Source organism: Pteropus vampyrus, unplaced genomic scaffold (genome assembly GCF_000151845.1).
Source record: "Pteropus vampyrus isolate Shadow unplaced genomic scaffold, Pvam_2.0 Scaffold4, whole genome shotgun sequence".
NCBI lineage: Eukaryota > Metazoa > Chordata > Mammalia > Chiroptera > Pteropodidae > Pteropus > Pteropus vampyrus.
Window position 1 is genome coordinate 5,970,832 of NW_011888785.1, and position 22,439 is coordinate 5,993,270.

General features: G+C 33.1%; 1 protein-coding gene across 1 annotated transcript in view; it reads left to right on the forward strand.

Moving 5' to 3' along the window:
- The window catches only part of DGKB (diacylglycerol kinase beta), a 551,422-nt gene extending 529,586 nt beyond the window's left edge, over positions 1–21,836 (forward strand). The window contains exon 25 of the mRNA XM_023532508.1: positions 21,729–21,836. Within this exon, the coding sequence (XP_023388276.1) occupies positions 21,729–21,836 (108 nt within the window). The remainder of the gene's footprint in view (positions 1–21,728) is intronic.
- Positions 21,837–22,439: the final 603 nt, after the last annotated feature.

Consider the following 22,439-nt stretch of genomic DNA (forward strand, 5'->3'; position numbering starts at 1 on the left):
ATAAAAGACTCCAAATAGACAAAGCAATCTTAAGAAGATCAAAGTTGGAGGCATCATGCTCCCTGATTTCAAACTATACTACAAAGCTGTAGTAATCAAAATAGTACAGTACTGGCACAAAAATAGGCACATCAATCAATGGAAGAAAATAGTACAGAAATAAACTCACACTTATATCATCAATTAAACTATGACAAAGGAGTCAAAAATATACAGTGGGGAAGTGACAGTCTCTTCAATAAAGGATGCTAGGAAAGCTAGACAGATACATGCAAAAAAAAAAAATGAAACTAGACCACTTTATCACACCATATACAAAAATAAGCTCAAAATGTAAGACTCGAAACTGTAAAACTCCTGGAAGAAAACATAGGCAGTAAACTCTGACATTGGTCTTAGCAGTATTTTTTGTCTTTGTCTCCTCAGGCAAGGGCAACAAAAGCAAAAGTAAAAAATTTACTACATCAAACTAAAAAGGTTTTACACAGTGAAAGAAACCATCAACAGAATGAGAAAAGATATTTGCAAGTGAAATACCCAATAAGGATTTACTATCCAAAATATATAAAGAGCTCATAACACTCAAGATAAAAAAAAAGTCCGATTTTAAAATGGGAAGAGGACCTGAATAAACATTTCTCCAAAGAAGACATATAGATGACCAACAGACATATGAATAAGTTTCAACATCACTAATCATCTGGGAAATATAAACAAAAACCACAATGTATCACCACACACCTGTCAGAATGTCTGTTATCAAAAAGTCAACAAATAGATTTCAAAGATGTGGAAAAAAGGAATCCTTGTGTGCTGTTGGTGGGATTATAAATTGGTGCAGCCACTATGGAAAATGTATAGGGGTTTCTCAAAAAACTAAAACTGGAACTACCATACAGCTCAACAATTCTACTTCTGAGTATTTATATAAAGAAAACAAAAACACTAATTTGAAAAATGTATGCACTCCTATGTTCATTGCAGCATTATTTACAAAAGCCAATATATGAATGCAAACTAGATGGTCATTGATAGTTGAATGGATAAATAAGATGTGGTGTGTGTATTTGTATATATACATATACATGTATATATATATATACACATATACATGTATATATATATATACATGTATATGTGTATATATATATATAAATGGAATATTGCTCAGCAACATAATGAAATCTTGCATTTACGACAACATGGTCCATAGACCTAGAGAGTATTATGCTAAGTGAAATAAATCAGAGAAAAATGAATACCATATGATTTCACTTATATGAAGAACCTAAAAACAAAACAAATGAACAAACACAACAAAACAGACTCATAGAGAACAAGTTGAAAAAGGTAAAGAGAAATAAGAGGTACAAACTTCCCATTATAAAATAAATAAGTCACAAGAGGTAATTTACAGCACAGGGAATATAATAATGATATTATAACAACTTTGTACAGTGACAGGTAGTTACTAGACTTATCATGGTGATTACATCATGAGGTATATAAATGTTCAATTACTATATCATATACCTGAAACTAATATATTTTATGGCAACTGTACATTAATAAAAACAAATTTAAAAGAGAAATTATGAACTTATCTGTCACTGCTTAGTAAACATAAATGTGTTGAGGTCAGGCACCATGACTTTGATTGTCATTGTATCCCCAGAACACAGTACTACACCTCACACATGGTTAGGCTGCTGATACCAAATGCATTTTGAATTTGTGAATTTCTTAAATGTTTTTTGTGGTAGTATAACAATTTTAAGAAGTGATTTCTACTAATTCTTCTTTTACTGAACATAATGTAGGTTGGCTAGCAATTCATTCACATATTTTTTATATGTAAATACATGTAAAAGTTATTTCGAGTTATCTTTATTCATTACATTCTCAAGCAAGGAATTTGAATGTATCAAGAAGAAATACTTTCTCAACCTTAAAAGATTTAATCTTTACGTTTCCTGATGTGGTAGGATTAAACTTCTTTGAGCCACTTTCTTCTGCATTATCAATTATGTGTTCATTTTACATATTACATAGGCTGCATTCTATTAATACTTTGAAGTATTCATAGTCATATATTAGTTATTATTTCTGATACTCTTATGAAAAGTAATGCCAAAGATGTTGTAATGCAGTATAATTCTGGGTGCTTCATTTTATGTTAAGACAGACAGAATTCCTGAAGCCTTCTTTTATGTAGTAGAGAATTGGAAGTAATGAATAGATCATAAGATAAATGGTGAAATGACTACAGGTAAAGTACAAAGGCTCATCAAAGTTATAGCTGAAGTCAAGACAATTTCTGGAAAGCATTTACATATGTTTTGCCTTTTTTATACCTTCCTTGGTATAATACCTGTCAGGACCCTGAACCTACTACTTGCCCAATCATAGCTTCCAATATCAAATACCTGCAACATGCTACTCAAGCCTGACCTGGTACTGAGCCAGTCCTTGTCAAGCCTGGTTTTCCTGCTGCCTTCGGCTTGATCTCTTGTGTTCCTGGGGCAGACATTTTGTCACGTCAAGCCTAAGAGTACCTGCCTCCTGCTGTACCCATTTCCACTGTGTAGGCCAATCTATAAGACATTATTTTCTGAGTTGATGCCAATTTCATTCCTTGTCACTAGCATCTACTTGACTCAGACACGAGCTAATTGCCTAGCCTCTGCTTGCACCCTCTTTTAGGAAGACTGGATCTTTTCCCCATTGTCCTAAGATACTGCCATTATCTGGAGTTAATCTTCATTTTGACACTTGTTTTAGGAAAGAAAATATTTCCAGCACAATTTTAAAATGCAAACTCTTTGAAAAGAGGAATATTGTTCTGGGGCCTATTAAATTTTTATCTATGTATTTGTTGTTGTAAGTATTTAAATAATCATAATTTTGAAATGTTAGTTAATCTTGAATCATTTACTAAATATGAATTAATCTCAGGCCATTAAGATAGAAAATGAAAAAAATTATAAATTTAAACTTTTCCAGTTCCAGGAATTTAGTTATCTAGATGAAGGCCAATTGAATTTTTAAGACATTTGTGTAGCCTGGAGATATTTGGAGGAAACCATGGTAACAATGCCTAATATTTATTGAGTGTTTAGCATGTACCAGTTTCTGTTCTGTGTATTCATATCTATTATTCATTTAATCTTCACAACAACCCTAAGAGGTTGGTAAAGTTATTATAATCCTATATCATAAATTAAAAAAAAAATAAGTAAATAAAAATTGAAGCCACGTAAGTCAAGCAACTTGCCCAAAGCCACACATTAAGAGGTAGAGCAGGTGGTTGAATGCCTTTTTTCTTAATTATGATGCTTTGCTACCTCACTCAGTTGCTCCTCAGGGCCTTAATGTATCTCTAATATTATCAATCAATTACAACTCTATTATTTATAACAGAATTTAATTATTTTTCAGCTTATTTATATATTTTCTCTTTAATACATTATTTTTTGCATGCCAGGTTAGCCTCAGCCATCCATCACATTACTGCCAGAATTACTACTGAACAACATAACTATGACCATCCAATTCCTCACCTCAAAATTCAATGCCTCCTCGTTTCACACAGAATAAAGCTTGGAATTCCTGTCCTGGCATGAAATTATTTTCCCAAGGCTCACATCAGCCTGTGCCTAAAATTCTCATCCCCTATTTTGAGGTTTAGAAATAGACTCATTCCTCTGGCCTCCAAACAGGATAACCAACAAACATGTAGTTTCTTCCAGCAATTCTCTAGAACCCACGGATTGCATTTCTTTCATCTAATCTTACATTAGTTTGTTATTTTGATATGCTTATTTTTCCCCTTTTACTCAAATTGCCTGCATTAATTATCATATTCTGTTGGGATATATGTATTTTTATAAGTCACTTCAAAATCTTTCTGGAAGGCGATGGGATATAAATATATATACACTAAAAATAAAATAAAATCCCTCCAATGCCAAGCTTAGCAGCAATTTCCTCGTGAAGCCTTTTTAATTCTCCATCTGTCTGAAATATTTGCCTGATCCTTTGTACTCCTGTGACTCTCTGTTGATATCTTCTTTATGGCATCTCAATGCATAGCCCTGTATTTTGGCTATGCATGTTTGCGCCGGCTCTTCTGACTTAATTGTAAGCATTTTAAGATCACTCCTTAATTCCTCTTCATAACTTGCATGGTGTCTTTTACATAATGTGGTTTCTGATGAGAAATCCACAGTCATTTGAATTGTTGCTCCACAATGTGTAGTGCATCATTTTTCTCAGGCTTTCAAGATTTTTTTCTTTGTCTTTAATTTTCATTCGTTTGATTTTGATGAGTCTGGGCATGGATTCCCTTGAACTTATTCTATTTTAGTTTCTCTGAGCTTCATGAATTGGTTGGCTTGTCTTTTGCCAAATTATGAAGTTTTCAGTCACTATTTCTTCAAATATTTATTTAAGCACCACACTCTTTCTCCTTTCCTTCTGTAACTCCAGTGACATATTTTAGATACGTTGTGTATTATGTCGTCAATCTCTGAGTCTGCTAATTTTTTCCTTCTGTTCTTTCTGTTGTTCGTATTGTATAATACCTTCATCAATATTCAACTTCACTGACTTTTTCTTCTCCTATCTCTATTCTGTTCTTGAACACATCCAGTCATTTTAATCTTTTATTTTGGTCATTGTACTTTTCATTTGTAACATTTCCAATTGGTTTCATTTTTAAAATTTCCTCTTTTTTTTTAGCCAATAGTCTCTATCTTTTTTTTTTTTTTTAATTTAAAGAAGGTGTACCATTATTTCTTGGAGCATGATTATAGTAGCTTCAATAAAGTCCTTGTCTGATTATTTTAACACTTTTATCATCTCAGGGATTGTATCATTGGCTATCTTTCTCCTTAAGAGTTTTTGAGATTTTCCTGGATCATCATATGTGAGAAATTTTGGTTTGCATCCTGAACATTTTAAATATCATGTTAACTCTGGGTATTATTTAATTCTCATAGAGAATGTTAACGTGTTGTTCTTGTTGTTGTCGCCATTGTTGCTGCTATTTTTAGCAGAAAATTGACCCAGTTAGGTTCAGATCAGAAATTCTGATCTGCTTCCTGTGAGTTGTAGTTCCAATGTCAGTTCAATTTTCAAAGTCTTTGCAATGTTATTCAGATTTATCCTACATGTACAAGACCCATAGACATGACTGGAACCTGGGTGGTGTGCTACCCCCTAATACAGTTTTCTAATTTGTCAGTATGCTTTTCAAGGTCAAATCTATGCATACACAGCTCAGGGGCATACTGAGGAGATCATAATCAACTTTAAGGAATAACTTAATTTTGTTCCCCTCTACTCCAGTATCTCCCTAAACTGTTAATTTGTTGTTGTTGGTTGTTGTTGTTTTCTCTCTCTCTCTCTTTTTTTTTGCCTCCAGGGCTCCTATATTGCTCTTCTGCTAGAAATAAGGCCTTAGTTTCCCTGTTCTGCTATGTACTTTCTAATAGCATCTGCCCCCAGGGCTGTCTAGTAAGGAGACACAGAGAGAAAACGAATCAGTTATTCATCCATGCTTTTGGGACCATAGTTTCACTAGTCAGAGAGAAGGGCTTTCCTTCATTGCAGTTATAGGTGCCTGACACTGCTATGGAATTGCCAGGGGACTAGGATGGAAGAGATTGGGGTGATAAATAGGACAAGATATTTTTCTCACTCTCTCATAGACCTGCGGGGCCCTAATTTTCTATCTCTTGAAACAAAAAGACAGGGCTTTTCTTAGTGTTCTAAAACTGTACTTGGTATACAATTCCAGGTTTTGGGGTGCTTTTAAGTTCAGTCTAGGAAATACAAGAGGGAAAATAAAAACTAGGAAACTCATCACTGGTTCACTGGCACTTCATGCTCTAGTTTCCTTCCCTAATCTGTCTGCTATCATTTGCTTTTCAGTATCCTCGGATAGCTGTTTATTGTATTCTGTGCAGCATTTATACTTGCCTACAGGGGGAAAAACAGTGTGGAATATGCTTACTTCTTTTTAACTAGAACTGAAAACACATCACTTTCCTTAGATTTTATTGTATATGGCTGCTTGAAGTCTGTCTGTATTGCCCCCATTAGGTTGGCATATAATTAACCAGAAGTGCTTATCTGCCAACTTTGAGATTTCACAGTACAGTCTTCATTTTCATATCTCTTACAAATATACTAAATAAGTCTAAGAAATGCCCTAAACTTTGAAGCATAAATCTTATCCTTTTTGAAAAAACTTCATTAATTTTTATTTTATTCATGTGTCCTACATTTAAGTACTTGATAGAGCATTTAACTTTTTGTTTGAGTGAAAATAATTGGCCAAAAAGCATAGCTTTTCTACTAATCTACAAGGATAAAGTTAAGTTTTAGGTATTTCTCTACACCAGTAATGATATGGATGACCCCCATGAGTCTATGTTTTTCAGATTACCTTGTCTATAGGCAAACATATTTTAAGACTTTGCAAATACGTTATGTGATTCTATGGGCAGCTTTTAGACTGTGCAGATGGGGTTAGGTGAATGTCCAAGGTCATGAAGTAAAGAGTTATAAGACTAAGACTGTTCCTAACTTGTTTTTCTACTCCCAAACATGTTTTTCCACTCCCCAACATGTTTTTCCATTCCCCATTGCTTCATTAAGCTTGTTTGCCTAAGGATAAAAGGTTCAGAAGAAGAAGTACAGTGAATCTGAAGTATAGTATTGAGTAAAGGAGCACAGTGTAAAACAAGGCAACCAGGCCAATGAGACTCCGTGGCACTTTAACTAGCAACTCTAACCACAGCAAACCCAGCATACGACACTTAGAGTTGGGAAGCAAAATAAGCCGAGATTGTTTTAATGTTCCTTTCAACACACTTGTAAAGTTGAATACCATGAAAACCCTTTCTACTTGGAAATATCATTTAAATTACCATTTCATCTAATATTACATTAGAAAATATAATGTTATTGGATGGATTGCTTTTTTCCCATAGTTTGTGTGCTTATATATCTCTTGATTGCTAAGGATACAGTAAATATTTGTAAAGGCAAATTGTGGATAGAATTGTGCTTTCTGACAACTAGTTACTGAAGCCTAAGTATAAACAGTACATAGAAAATTTTATGGGAAGAACAGGATGATTTTAAGAAATAGGAAAATAGCTGGAGTGTGCTTATCTTTATGGTAGGGGGGTCTTCTATGCCTACTACTAAATTAACAGATCCCACAGACCAAGGAACTGAACACAGATTAGAAAGGATACAACCTTACCACTGTTTTATTGTAGAAGGTGAACCATTTTATTAAAACTTCTGTATATCAGGTTTTTATTTGAAATCCATTCTAGGTTTTAATATTTTAAAAGTTATTTTGAGCAAACTGGCTTCTACAACTGAAATAGTCAACTTTTCTAGCACTTGTACAGAAATTTAATATAGTCTGAGGTTAAAAATATCTTTCATTCCTTGAAAGCAATGTTTTATGGGATTTTCATAAGGAGGGAGGGAAAAACTGCTTAAGGAAATTACTATGCAAAATAAGTATATCCCAATAGGTAGAAAACAGGAATGAAAGCCAGAAACTAAGGTCTTGTATTTATGTCAGTGACCTCTGGACTGCAGAGAATAAGTAAATCTTCTTGAAACTTTTTCTTTATTCTTAAAACTAGCCACCTAGAAGTCTAAGTGTTGAAGGGTTGTTGAAAATTACTATATTCCACATTATAACAATACTGAGAATGTATTAGTTATTTTATGGTGTATATTTATTTACAAGTGTATATTTTTAAGTATTATATTTATTAACACACTTGAATTTTCTCTTTTTTTCATTGTTTAGATTAACTTCCCTGTTATCCAGAATCATACAGGGGAAAAAAATTAAACTCATCTTATTTTATTATGGTAGGACAAAAATTGACATCTTCTTGAGATTTAGCCAAAGTGTTACAAAAAAGGTAGCAGTGACTTTTATTGTTTTACCATGATCATTTACAGATAAGCTCAGTTTGGAAAAGGACATTATTTTACCATACCATTTAACATCTTTGTTAATTATCTAAAAAGAAAATTATATTAAAACTCATCCAGAATAGAATAGTGCTGTGAAAGTTATCTACAGGTTTACCACACCTTTGAATCTCCCAAGACATTTTAATTAAATCAATTAACTTTAAATAGTATGAAATCATATTGAATGCACCAGGTTGATTTCCTGGAAAGTAGTCTTGTTTTGAAAATTTGATAAGAGTATTATTTTCTCATTAAAAGTTACACAGCTGTTGTAACTTGACACTTGCTGAGTTTGTAGACACACCATTTTCAAGGAATCTTAAGCTGGTCTAATGGCTTACTTTAAAGAGGGGCAAAATGGCTGACAAGGGAACACCTGTATTTTTAGTGATGAAGGAGAAAGGGTAACCTGTAAATTATCAGTTGGAGAATGCTTAACAGGTAGATGAAGATAATGAATATTTTCCTGATGTGCATAGAAATTACATTTTGCCTAACATTTAAATACAGAATAAGGATAAATCTTAAAAAAGGAAATACCACCATTTGTTATTTAATGAGTCTAAATCTTGATATTTTGAGGAATAGAAAATTAACTAACACTCTTCTGCCATTTTGACACATATTTGAATAAGCAGACTGCTGGTCCGATGGGTATATTTTTTAAGGTGTGAGTGGTAGTGAGAGTCCAAAAGCAGTTAAATAAAACAGAAACTAAAAACATCTTTTTACCTACGACTTTATTGGTAAATACTTTTGCATAAATTTGCACTTCTGAAACCCTAATTTTATTTCAAAGACTGGCACTTTAGTGTTTAGTTGGGAGCTATTTTATGTGTTCCCCTGTTACTTATGCATTAATTAGTTTTGTTTACCTGTGCATAATTTTTTCTAATTTCACAACAGTTGTTGTTTTTTTTTTTGTAATTGACAATGCAATTTACTGCATGTGTGCTTTCTGGCCCCAAAATAAGAATGTTAAGGTGTAAAGCACCAATCTCTTCATTTCAGATTGTTAAAAAAGGGATTGGTTGTGACTAATTTCCAATTAATTTGCTGTGGTTACGAGGAACAAAACAATTTCACCTTCTAATTAAAATTTAAAATATTCCAAAGTGTCATCTTTAGGTGTCTGTGGAATGTATAATTTCCATTTTGGTTCATTGCTGGATCTGTAATACCCATGAGCTTGACAGCTCTATTAATTTAAAGCCTCAGTAATACCTATTAGTACAAAACATGAAAAAAAATACCATTAATCATTTATTTTAATTTTACAGCTCTGTCATTTTCTCAGTATGTTTTAAAATTATGATGACAACGTAATGTGCACAAATCGACTTGGATGAAGGAGAAACGGATCACAGTACTTAGGAGAGATACTGAAGTACATTATTAGAGCTTAATTAATGCCAAACTGATTAGATCTGATTGCATTTTGCACAAAAATATTTTAAAGAATTTTTCTTACCATTATATTTAAAAAGTTATTCCAAACATGTTATTTATAATTAGGCTTACTTTTTATAGTTCTTTTCTTTAATACATTCTATTTAAATATTTTGAAATCAACCTAAATTGTTCTTTTGTTCTTCATTTTAAAACCTGAATTAATCTAGTCATAAGTTTCAATTTAGAAAAGTTCTTTTTATTTCAGCTAAAATATAACAGTGTCTCTCATCTTTGTATTTTTTGATAGGAACTTCTAACCTAAATTGGGCACACTGTCCAAAAACAAGAAAAGGCAAAAATTGAAATGAGAAATATATCAAGTATATAATATTTCCTGCATTTATATTGATTTGATCCAGGACTGTTAAACATTTTAAAGCAGTAAAATTGTATACACTTAACAGAATTCTGTCATTAGCTTTGAAGAGGACCAATTATATATATCATTAGTTCATTGAATATATTTCTCTAGAATGGGTAGTCTCCCAGTCAATGGGCATCATTAGACTAATAGTAGTAAATTCTATTATTTCCAGAGTAGTTAGAGGTCTCTCATTTGGGAATACAAATTACAGAATCACAAAGTCTGAGCCTGACATTCCTCCCACATATGCCTTGTGGTCATAACATATCAGGCTCTTCATTTCTTCTGATTTTTTGTATTAAAATTAGAAAATATAGCTAATATATTCTAAGCTTTTCCTCAAAGAGCAGCAAACTGTTGTTGAAAGTTTTAAAGAGCAAGCCTTCTTATCCACTACCAGAGAACAGGGTTTAGTGTCTCATAGAGATGTTCCTGGGGTGAGTTACAAATTTCAAATAAAAATCTGAATTTAAAAATTCTTAATAAAAATACACTGAGTACAATTTAATAACATTGCTTTTATCTCCTTGAAGAGTCAGAACATAGTTACACATGTTTCATTTGAGGAGACAAAAATATTTTAAGATGATTACATATTATGTTGTTTTATCCATATGACAATTCTATGGGGTGAAAAAAATAGATATTATTAGACATGATTCTTAAATTAATAAATACAACTTAAAAAGATAATACAACTATTCCATCTAAGCTAAGTCAAGAAAGTCTGTGGTTATTGAATTCTTTCTTGATAAACTGCAGACATTTTGTCCTAGAGTATAATAATGGAGAGAAAACAAAACAAAATTTAAAAAAAGACATGACCTCTGAACTCAGTGCAGAAAGATATTACTCGAAGAGCCATATAAATATGAAATTCCAGTAATGATATAAATTCTGTGAACAGAAGGTTTATGGTACTATGATACTGTGGTACTATGATGTCATGGTACTATGGTACTATGACAAAATAAAATAAAATAATTTGACCTCCTCAAAGGAAGGAGGTCTAAGAAGACTTTCAAAGGAACTCAAATTAGACCTGAGAACTAAAGGATAAGGAGCATATAACTAGGTATAAAGGCGGGGAAGAGTGTCCTATGCAGAAGAAATAGCATAGAGTAAGAAGGAGCATAGTATGTACATGGATGTGAAAGATAACATGATAGACGTGGAACAGAAGGAAGAGAGGTGTTGGGTAAGAGAGGTGATTCAGTGAGAATCAGAGCTGCAGGGCCTTGAAGCCCACAGTAAGATTATTTAGTTTAGTTTAAGAGGCATACAGAACTAAATAGTTTAAGCAGGAGAGTGATGTGATCAGATTTATGGTGATAAGATCATTCTGGGTGGAAACGGTTTGGAAGGAAAGGCAATAACTAGTTAGGAGACTCCTTCATTTGTTCAGGCCTTAGGGTGGTGGTAATAGAAGTACCCCCACCTCCTCCAAAAAAACAAAATCAAGAAATACAGATAATATTTGAGGGTTAAAATTGATAGATTGCTTATGAGAGGTAAGGAGAAAGTGCCAAGGATGATTCAGATTTCTAGCTTAAACAATTGAATAAATGATAGGACAGTCCTTGAAAAGGAGAATCTGGAAAATATATTATTTTCTCTCCAATTAAATTCAACTAAGTTATGCTCCCCAATCAATATATCCTAGGCACATTGTTAGGAACATCAATTATCATTACATGACATGATGGCAATTTTTTATGAGTTTCATATCAGAATGTTTACTGGATTACCATGAAATAGTTTAAATTGGAAGAAAGTCTTTAAGGTCTGTTCTATGATACTCCAAATAGGCAAAGGTGTAGCTGAGTCTAGGAATTTGGATCATTAAAGAAGTTTCTTTTCATAATTTGTCAATATGTGCTTATTGATTTCCCTTGGTTTAAAAAAAAATCCATTCTTTCTGTGAGTTAGTAAATGTGCCACATGGATTTCTTTCTAATCTTTCCTTTGGGTTGAAGTGGAACCTGGCATGTGGCTGGAATGCTACCAGGTGCTTCTGGCCTCCACAGAGAGAAGGCAGATGGCCATAATATGCTATCTCCCAGTGTTACCCAAGGAATCCTGAAATCCTTGTTGTCTCAGAGAAGAAAGGTTAGCGAAATGAGTTCTCTATTGTACTAAATAAACATAATTACACTAAAAATAGTAGGTAACATTTATTAAACACATATTTGACATGCATAGTCTCATTTGGTACTTGCAGTGGTCCTATAAAGTAGGTATATTGTTATACCTTTAGTCAATAGAGACTGAGGCTCAAAAATGGGAGATGCTTTGACCAGTGGCCAAGCTGGCACTCAGACCCTTGCCTCAAGTCCCAAGCCAATGATCTTAACCCCTATGCTCTATGAAAAGACTACATAAGGAAAATATATGAAATATTACTTATTAAGAAGAGTAGAACCACAAGTAGTGAATATTGTAAATATTCTCTGGTTATAGTCAAGGATGAGAATTTTTTTGAGTATTATTTCGTTTTCTGTTTTTCTTTTTATTTTTGTTTTCTGTTTTGTTTAATTTTTTTTTTTTTTTCCATATGACCAAAGATTTGTAGAGGCCCTAGGAAAAGAAAAGCAATTACTGGGTTAAAGTTGTGGGTTAAATTTCTCTGTAGAGACATGGAAATTATAAAAAGATTTTTTTTAAGTTGACCTCTGGCAACCAATTTACAACCATAAAATATTGTGAATGAGAGAACCAAATTGATATCTTTAAAATAGATTTCAAATCCAGATATGAATATTTCTCTTACAGAGTGGCCAAATAGCCCATCACTTTTAGAAATATTTCTCTTTTTTCATTACCATACATATTTAAAATTCCTATAAATTTCATCAGCAAATAAACCTCTCAAGCCCATTTTTCAAAGATTTATTGTAAATTCTTCTCAATGATTTCTCTGGATTTGATGTTAGATCAAAGACTTATACATTAAACTTGGAAATTACTATCATTGCAGAAAATAATGGTTAGAATCATAAAGAAGCTGGCGCAGAGATTTTAGAAAATTGTTATGTTTCATTGCTTTGCTTTTTGGCAGTTATGGACCTGAAAAATTTAGCATGCTCTTTATTCCCACTGTCATATGGCTCAGCTACACACACGAATTCAAAATGTTTTTCATTATTGGAAGGAGACGATCTTATTCCAGAATCAAGCTAGGTAACTTTTAATGTTCCAGATAATTGCTAAATTAAGCTCTCCCCACAGATATTTTATGGCATTTATTTTGCTCTGAAAACTTCATTCATTTTTAAGGTAGCTGAATAAATCCAGTGATAATAAACCCTTAAAGAGGTTAAAGAAGGAAAGAAAATATTGGCTAGATACAGTGAGAATATTTAAAAAGTAAAATGCTACCTGCCGAGGTACTTTCTAAGAGCAACATTATTAAGCCCACCCTGGCACAGGGTAATAGACTATGCATTTAAGCCAGATTTGATCAGTTGATACATTGTCAGATTGGGAAAACTGGTTCAGAATTTTCACAGAATGAATTCCAAATGGTGGCACTCAGTATAGCAAAAATATGCCATATGAAATTATTTGTACTTTCATTCATTTTTTTAGCTATTGACCCATTAAATCATAATTTTAAATTAAAATTTGTTTCTTCTACTGTATGCCTCATAATTCCAGATGTAATTTTCAGAATTGACTATAATTACATCAAGGGTCAACAAGTTATGCCCTTTGGGCCAAATCCGGACAACTGCCTGTTTTTGTATTGCCAAAGAGCTAAGGATTTTTTTAATTTTACATTTTTAATTGGTTAAAAATATCAAAATAAGAATGCTATTTTATAATGTTAAAATTATATGAAATTCAAATTTTAGTGTCCATGCATAAAGTTTTACCGCAACACAGATACAACCACTTATTTACATAAAGTATATGAATACTTTTGTGCCACAATGGCAAAGTTGAGTAGTTACAGAGGCCTCATAGCTCACAAAGCCTGAATATTTACCATTTAGCCCTTTACAGAAAATGCTTGCCAAGCTTTGAATAACATGGACAACTACTTAAACATCCTGCAGTATATAACTCTCAAATATTATGATTTCTAGATTTGAAATTAGGGTAAGCAATTGAGTAACTTACTTACATGCAAACCACAGTGAAAAACTGAGACAACTCTAACCTAGACACTTGCAATTTTATGGTTTCACTCTCTTAATAGAAGAGGAATAGGCCACAGTGAAGATTGATTAGAAATGTTTATATAATGATGCTTCTTTCTAGTTTTTCTCCTCCCTCTCTGGCTAGTAGCTTAGATTCCTTCATAGAATGACATTCTTTCTCTGCTTCACCCTTTAATGACTATGTCCCCCAGTTGCATAGTCTGACCTCTTCTGACTATCCTTAAGTAATCTCTTCTAAGTGGATATAATTTGCAAGCTCATCACGTCTGCATCTGTCTCAGAATGGGTTCTCCTCTGAACACCAGACCTACATATCAAAAAGACACTGAACATCTCCCTCAGAATGTCACACTGAACACTGAGTTCACCAACTTCCTGGTTCCTACCCCTGCCAAAAATGCATCTCTTTCTATAAAAGTATCACCACTCACATAACAAGCAGAGCTAAAAGCATGGAAGTCATACTAAAATCTTTCCCTTTTCCAATATTCCATACAGACAATCAGCTAGTATCATGTCCTAGGTTGTACCGCCCTGATGTCTCTCAAATCTGCCACTGCCATAATTTAAGTTAATTTTGCTTCTTTTCTGGATTATTATATTAACCTCCCATCTGATCTCCCTGCCTCTGGTAGGGCATCTGGCCTCTGATGTATGCTTCCAGAGTGATGTTGCTAAAATTCAGGTTTAATGATGTCCTGTCTTTCCACCATGATCTAAATGGCATTGCTTTGTGCTTGCATTGAACACTGAGACTACCTCTGTAGCACAATGCATATCACACCCTACTACTGCATGTTATCATCATGAGACTGTTAGTACATCAATTATGCTTTTTTAAAAAATCTCATTCAACTTGGAATCTCCAGCACTAAACTGAAATAAGCTGGAACCTAGTAGATTAGCAATAAAGCTAATTATAGTTGTGTAAATTAAGTTATTTATTTCCATTGATATTACCTCTCAACCATATGTTTTGGGGGTGAGCATAAGAAGGTGCTGGTCATTCTGTCAGTCACAGTCAGTCAGTCAGTCAGTCAACAGATTTTATTAGTCTTAAGTCTTAGGAGGAAAAGTATAATGACAAATAGATCAGGGCTTCTCAAATTTAATCGTGCATATTGATCGCCTGGAGGTCTTGTCATAAAGCAGAATCTGATTCAGAAGGTCTGGGGAGGACCAAGGAGGCTCCATTTATAACAATGATGTCAACAATCCTAGTCTGTGGACCACATTTGGAAAACAGAATACTAGAGTGCAAGACAATTACCTGTAGAGAGTTTTTTTTTTTTTTAATTTTTAAAATATTTGTATCAATATATGCATCTTTAAAAAATGTATAGACTTGCAAGAAAAATAGACAGCCTCTGTCCCATCACTTCTGTTTCACCAGGTCCATTTTTTAATTCTTTGGCTTTTCTAATCATTTATTCTTTATCTATAAACAATACAGTTTACTGTTTTGTTTTGTTTTGTTTTGTTTTTTACCCATTAGTTTTAGGTATATTCTACTTCATGCTATAGAAACATGGTTTAAAACTCTTACATTACTCTATTTAACTCTTACTAATAGTTAATATGTACTGAGTGATTTTTACATGCCAGGTGACATTCTAAGCATTTTGTGCACATTGATTCATGTAGTCTTTACAAGAAACTAATGAAATAGACCTATATTAAAGTTTCTACAATATTGATGAGAGAAATGAATCATAGTCACTTGCCCAAAGTCTCCAGGTAGGAAGTGGTAGACATAAGCAGTCTGATTCTTAATTATTATGCTGTTCTGCTTCTGAAAAAAAATATATAATTTTATTTAAGTCAGTATAAAATATATAATCATTGATATTATGAAAACAAACGAACTGGAGAACCAAGCATTGACACCAATGACATTTTCTTTCCTATAAAGCTTTTAAAATCTCTTTTTTTTCTCCTTTGCAAAGTTACAGTAATTCTCATTTTTTAAAGCTACACCATATCAATTTATCTATTATTCCCACTCCTCTTTTTTATATGGCAGAAGCCCTTCCCTGCAGGTTTCTTTTTAAGTTTATTGCAAATCTATTGTCTTGGGTCTCAGTTGTACCATCTGTTACTTTTTTTTTTATCAGCAATTTTTTAGAGTACTTTTAGGTTTACAGAAAAAAGGAAAGGAATATATAGAGATTTCCACCTAACCCCAATCCCACACATGCGGAGTCTCTCCACTATCAACATCCCCTACCAGTGTGGTACATTTGATACAATCATTTAATCTACATTAACACATCATAATCACCCAAAGTCCATAGTTTACATTATGACTGACTCTTGGTGTTGTACATTCTAAGTCTTTGGTTTGGACAAATGTATAATGCCATATTTTCATCAGCATAATTTTATATGGAATATTTCTTCTGTGTTCTACCTATTCATCCTTCCCTCCCCCCTAACCCCTGGCAGCCACTGATCTTCTTACTGTCTACATAGTTTTGCCTTTTCCTGAATGTAATATGTTGGAATCATACAGTATTTAACCCTTCCAGATTGGCTTTTTCACTTAGGAATATGCATTTAAGCTTCCTCCATGTCCTTTTGTGGCTTGATAGCTCATTCCTTTTTAGCACTGACTAATATTTCATTTTCTGGATCTACTATAGTTGATTTATTTATTCACTGACTGGTTGCTTACAAGGTTGGGCAATTATGACTAAAGCTGCTCTAAACATCCATGTGCAAATTTTAGTGCAGACATAAGTTTTCAGCTTCTTTGGATAAATATTAAAGAGCATGATCACTGGATCATTTGATAAGAGTACATTTAGTTTTGTAAGAAACTACCAAACTGTCTTCCAAAGTGGCTGTACCATTTTGCATTCACACCAGCGATGTAGGAGAGAGTTCTGTTGCTCCACATCCTCACCAGCTTTTGGTGTTATCGGTATGATCATGTGTCTTTTGAATCTCTTCCTTAGCTCACTCATTTGTTTTGCCGGAGAACACCCTCAAATATGTTTTTGTTCCTCAAATATGTTTTAAAGGGCATACAAAAGGTAAACTCTCTAGATCTTTTTTTATGACGGAAAATGTCTTTTTTGTACCCTTACATTTAATTGATACATTGACTAAGTATAGAATTCTAAGATAAAATTATCTTTTCCTCTGGGGTTTGCAGGTGTTTCTCCATTTTCTTTTAGCACTAATGTTTTTGAGAAGCCTGATGCCATGCTGATTTTTATTTTTCTGTAAGTGACCTGTTTTTTTTTCTCTCTCTCTCAGAGGGCATTTAAAATCTCGTTTTTATCTCTGTGCTTTGAAATTTCACAATAATGTGCCGTTTGCTCTGGGCAGGACAGGGTTCGAAATTTGCTTGGCAGAAAAGAGAGGGAAGGTTTTCCAGGGCAATAACTGGCACAAAGGTACAGAGATGGGAATTAATGAGCAGTGTTGGGAGATTTGAGTCAGCTCTCAAACCCAGTTCTTGCACTTACCAACATGAATTGTGTAATGCAGGTTATAGAACCTCTCTAAGTTTTTGTCCTATATTGTAAATTAAGGATGTTGACACTTGACTTCCCAGGGTTGTTCAGAGGATAAAATTAAATAATATAAAAATAAAATTACAGAAAAAATGATCTTCTAACAGGTATGAGAACTCATTGAAGGGAAAATAGATCCACCTCTGTTTTAATCTTATCAGAATGCTTTGATAAAGCATTCAGGTGTGTAGAGGTGGTCTCCAGGGATTGAATATTGAACAGGTTGTTCAGATAACCTGATGAAGAGAAATATTTCTTGTTATAATAAATGGGAATAGTCAAAGAGAGGAAATAGGGAACTTGGAAAAAAATACCAGTGGGTTGGGCCACACGTGTTCTCCTCTCTTCCTTTGATTTTAGTTGAGCTAAAGAAGGCCTTTGGAGACAACATAAATGTCTAATGGGAATAGATACTGTTCGCTGTCTGCTGGGAGAAATAAACCCTTTTTTCTATCCCTTTTATGAAATTATACTGCAATTCTACACTCTTCAATAATAATTTTATGGGAGTTGAGTTTTGTGGAGGGCAATTCAAAGAGATGGATGAAGCAGATAGTATTGAACAATGTGGAAAACACTTAGCATACTGGTCAGCACACTGTAAGAGCCAAATCTTGTTACTTTTTATTCATATTATTATTCTTAATATTACAGTCATGAGGTGGAACTGTCACAATATGTACCCTGACGGTGTAATAGGAAAACTTTGCCTTGAAATCCTTCATCTATTTTATATGTATGCATCTCTATTTCATATTGACTATTTCTAAAACTGAAACTGAAATAGAATTTTGTCATGTTTATATTTTTATATGTGTTCAATCTTAATTTGAAATATGAAGACAGAATTAGAAAGAGTCATGGGACAGTAGAAATGCCTCTTCTGCTGCTGTTGCTTTTCAAAAGAGTAGATGATATGTAGAAATGAAGAGTTTTTTTTTACGAGGACAACATTGTATTACTGAGAATATTTATCTGACATTTTTTAAGCAATACTTTTCTACCTTCATGCAGCCACTCCAACTTCTAGGAGCTCCATCACCATTGCTTATGATTCCACAACTCTCTCTCATTTATAATCTCAGATTCTCTGCCAAACTAAATAATCAAAATCAAGTTATAAAATGCCTTACTCATCACCGACGCATTGATGAACAACTAAGAAGTAACCACCTGACTTTTCAAAGAAGCTCTCAAAGAGAGCCTGAAAGTTGGTTCAAGTCTTCAGATTGCTGAAACTTACTACTTTCTAAAGTCTTTGGAATCTGCTACTTACTCAGTGTTGTTTTCTACTAGACAGCAGGATCTCAAAAAAATAAAAATACAAGAGTGTGGAATGTGTACAAAATAGGCATCTGAATCATTACTCCAGGCCTGGTGAGGCCCCTTTAACCAGGTTTATCCCACATGGGCAATCCGAACCTGAAGTTACACTTAAGTCTCTACACCTGGACTTTCTGTGATTACCACAGAAACAATTCACCTGGACTGGAATTATTCTCAACCTTAATGGAGTAGTTTTTTGTCTGCTCAAATATAAAAGACGTGTAATTTTATAATGAAATAACATATGCAGAGAGCCTGGATATATAACAGACACTTCATGAATGCTGGCTTCCTCCATGTTATCTCCCCTGAATAAGAAAGAGTCATGAGGAAAATATAGCCAATTGTTTCTCATTTCCTTAAACAACAGACCAAAGAGATGAGATGTAATTTTTTTTTTTTAATAGAAATAATGTTAAGTGAAAGAAAGAGTTGTGTATTTTGACCATGAGACTGATTAAACAACCAAGATGTCGGGTTATAAATAATTGTAAAAATAGAACTGGCTGTCATTCTGCATAGAAACTGAAAACTGGAACCCCCTATTAGTCAGTAACGTGAATTAAATGTCTCATCCTGTCAGGAGCGCTGAATGAGATACTATGCTGTTTTGGAAGGCATACTAACTTGTGATTTCTTTCAAAAAAGGATTACCAATATAAAGATAGCCATGATCAAAATTCAAATACCTAAAAAACACGAAGAGCAAACAAAATCTCATACACAGTAATTCATGCTATTTTGGCTATGCTTGTCATAAAATGATGCTAACCTTATGTAAGTGACTGTAATGATATATTTCTTCTGAAATCTTAACACTAATAATTTGATAAGAATGATCTTATTTTCCAGCATGTCCTAATACTCTTGTACCCTCTAAAGGGTCTAGTCCAGCAACTGTGAATCGGCCTTCTTACTTCTGCTGCTAATGTTATATTTGAATCTAAGTTTATGATATAAGTAATATGTGATAGCTGCTTCCCTGGTACTCGTTTAAAAGTTACACTTTTGTGTAAAAAGATTCATCTTCATGTTCAGCGTTTAAAAAAACAGTGCCATTTTGCTTAGTCTCCTATTTTGGCATCTATATCACTATTGTATGTGCTTGTTAAATTTCTCTTTCCTACTTGACTATAATTCTTTGAGGGCAGAGATTGTGCACTATCTATTTTTTAAAAGTTCCTGGTACAGTTTCTAAAGCATGGTAGGAGCTCAATCAATTCTGTGAAATGAATAAATGAATGAATGATGCCTTATTAGATATTGTACAAAGCTAGGATTCAGAGGAGTTTAAAATCAATAGCATATGGTACAGTGTAATCTAAAGTCAAATTATTGAGAGAGAAAATCTGGTAAAGATCTTTTTCAATCTACATATATAGATGCATTCTTACATCTTAACTATTTAGTTATCAATTCTCCAGTTCATAAGATAACAAAAATAAAATAAAATAAAAATAAAAAAATAAAATAGAATAAAATAGAATGACATAAATTACATAACCAGAGAGTAAGGGGCTGGTTTAGCCTACTGGCTTTTTACAGGTGTAATTTATTTTTACAGTAAAGAAAGAAACACTGAATCTTCCCAGAATAACCTGATTCTAACAGAGTTAAATAAAGTTGTTCATTTTTCCACATTTTTGACATACTTCTGTCTTTCTAGACTGTGAAGTAAATCTCTGTTTCCCAAAAGCCCCAGTACTTATTTTAATGATACTGTCCACGTGACATACATTTTTTTTTGGTTTCATCACTATTAGTGAATGACAAGTGAAGGATATTCATTTTAACTTGAAAATGTCAGATATGCACTTTAAGAGATATATTTTTGCAGCTTTTAATGAGGTGGTGTTTCTTTTTGAAAGAAATACTCATCTCTGATGCGGGTGCTATGCAGGTGACAACTGATATTTAATAAGCGATGGTTCTTGTATTAGTCGCAGTTCTCTAAAGAAAATGTCTCAGATTGCTTTTGAAAAACTCTTAGCATCACTAGCCCAAAGGCAAGATGTGACCTTTTTATTACATAATGAGAATCATTTATTATCTTACAATGTATCTTAAAGTCACAGACAAAATGCCACTTTGATAATTGCTTTCAATTAGCTTTGAGCATAGCATATATTCACAAAATGTCTTCTCTAATTTAGACTTGAATTAGAGAAAATTGCAGACATAATCTACTTTAAGCTTGTCTCATTTAAGGTGATTCGTAGTTTTATATCAAAGAAATCAAAACGAGTAGCTTTAGAACAGTCTCTCAAAGTGTTTTAAGCAGGCTTTTCAATATTTGATTCTATTCTATTACCAATTAATTAACAAATTAGAAAACTGGTTCATCATTCCTGACCTTTTATACATGTTAACGTGTGACTTTCAATTCTAATTATTGTTTTGAAATTAAGCCTTACAATTCGTGTTGAAAGAAAGAAACAATCTGATTAGCAAGATAAATAAGGCTTGCCTTGATACCAAGTGCATCTCTATGTTTGGCTATAACTAGAATTCTGAATACTATAATGGTGTATCCTTCCCTGCCTTAAATAAATGACACATAACTAATGGTTGATAAATTATACTAGATAATAATGTAACCTAAACAAGGAGTTTGGGGTTATTACTACAAGTGAGGTTAGAGGTAACATGATGATTAAATTGTGATTTCAGTTATTTTTTATATTCTGTTAGTACACTGAGTATTAGAATATGGTTTAAATGCATATCTTTATCTATCTTAAAAATATTTTGAAAGAATAGAAACTCTGAAACTACATTTTATACTGTGGTATTTCAATAACTCATGGAATATTATTAACCTAACAGAGATTCTCAGAAATTGGGATTAAATCTGGAAGTTACTCTCTTTCTCTTTTTTCTCCCTAGATAAAAATTACACACAAGAACCAAGCTCCAATGCTGATGGGCCCTCCTCCAAAAACTGGGTTGTTCTGCTCCTTCGTCAAAAGAACAAGAAACCGAAGCAAGGAGTAATTCTGTATCATTTCATTCTTAGAGATCTAATTAGCATAATTGGGCCATGAAACACTTATGCTGGAAATCTTTGAATCATTTCAAGTCTCCTGCTCATGTAAATCATAGAATTGGTTTAACAGTTTCTGTTACTAAGTTAATTGAAAATTCATCTATTAGAAAATTTATTGTCAGTTTTTATAGGCATCTTTGCATGAAGAAAGCAGAAGTTTACATGAAGTGATACTGCATATTTTTGTTGCATGCATTCCCATTGATTTTTATGTCTCCCACCCATTTCTCCCTCAATTTCTGTTTCTAAACTTGTGAAACATAAAAAAGGAAATACCACGGCAATGTGATTCTCAGTGTGATTCCATTATCAATAAGCACTAATCAGTAATCACAGATTGCTGTGCTTTTTCCTTTTAGAATCAGTGTATCAATAGTCTTTGACCTATGACTTGAGGAGAAACTTTTCTTTGAAAGAATTTATTAAATAGTTGTATATGGTACCTTGCTGTTTCCAAATAGTTTTTCATTGACATCTTAACGCTTCTGAGTGGAATTTGAATATCAGGTATAAAGTTTTCTTGTGCTGAAAAATAGAAAGTGGTTTTTATT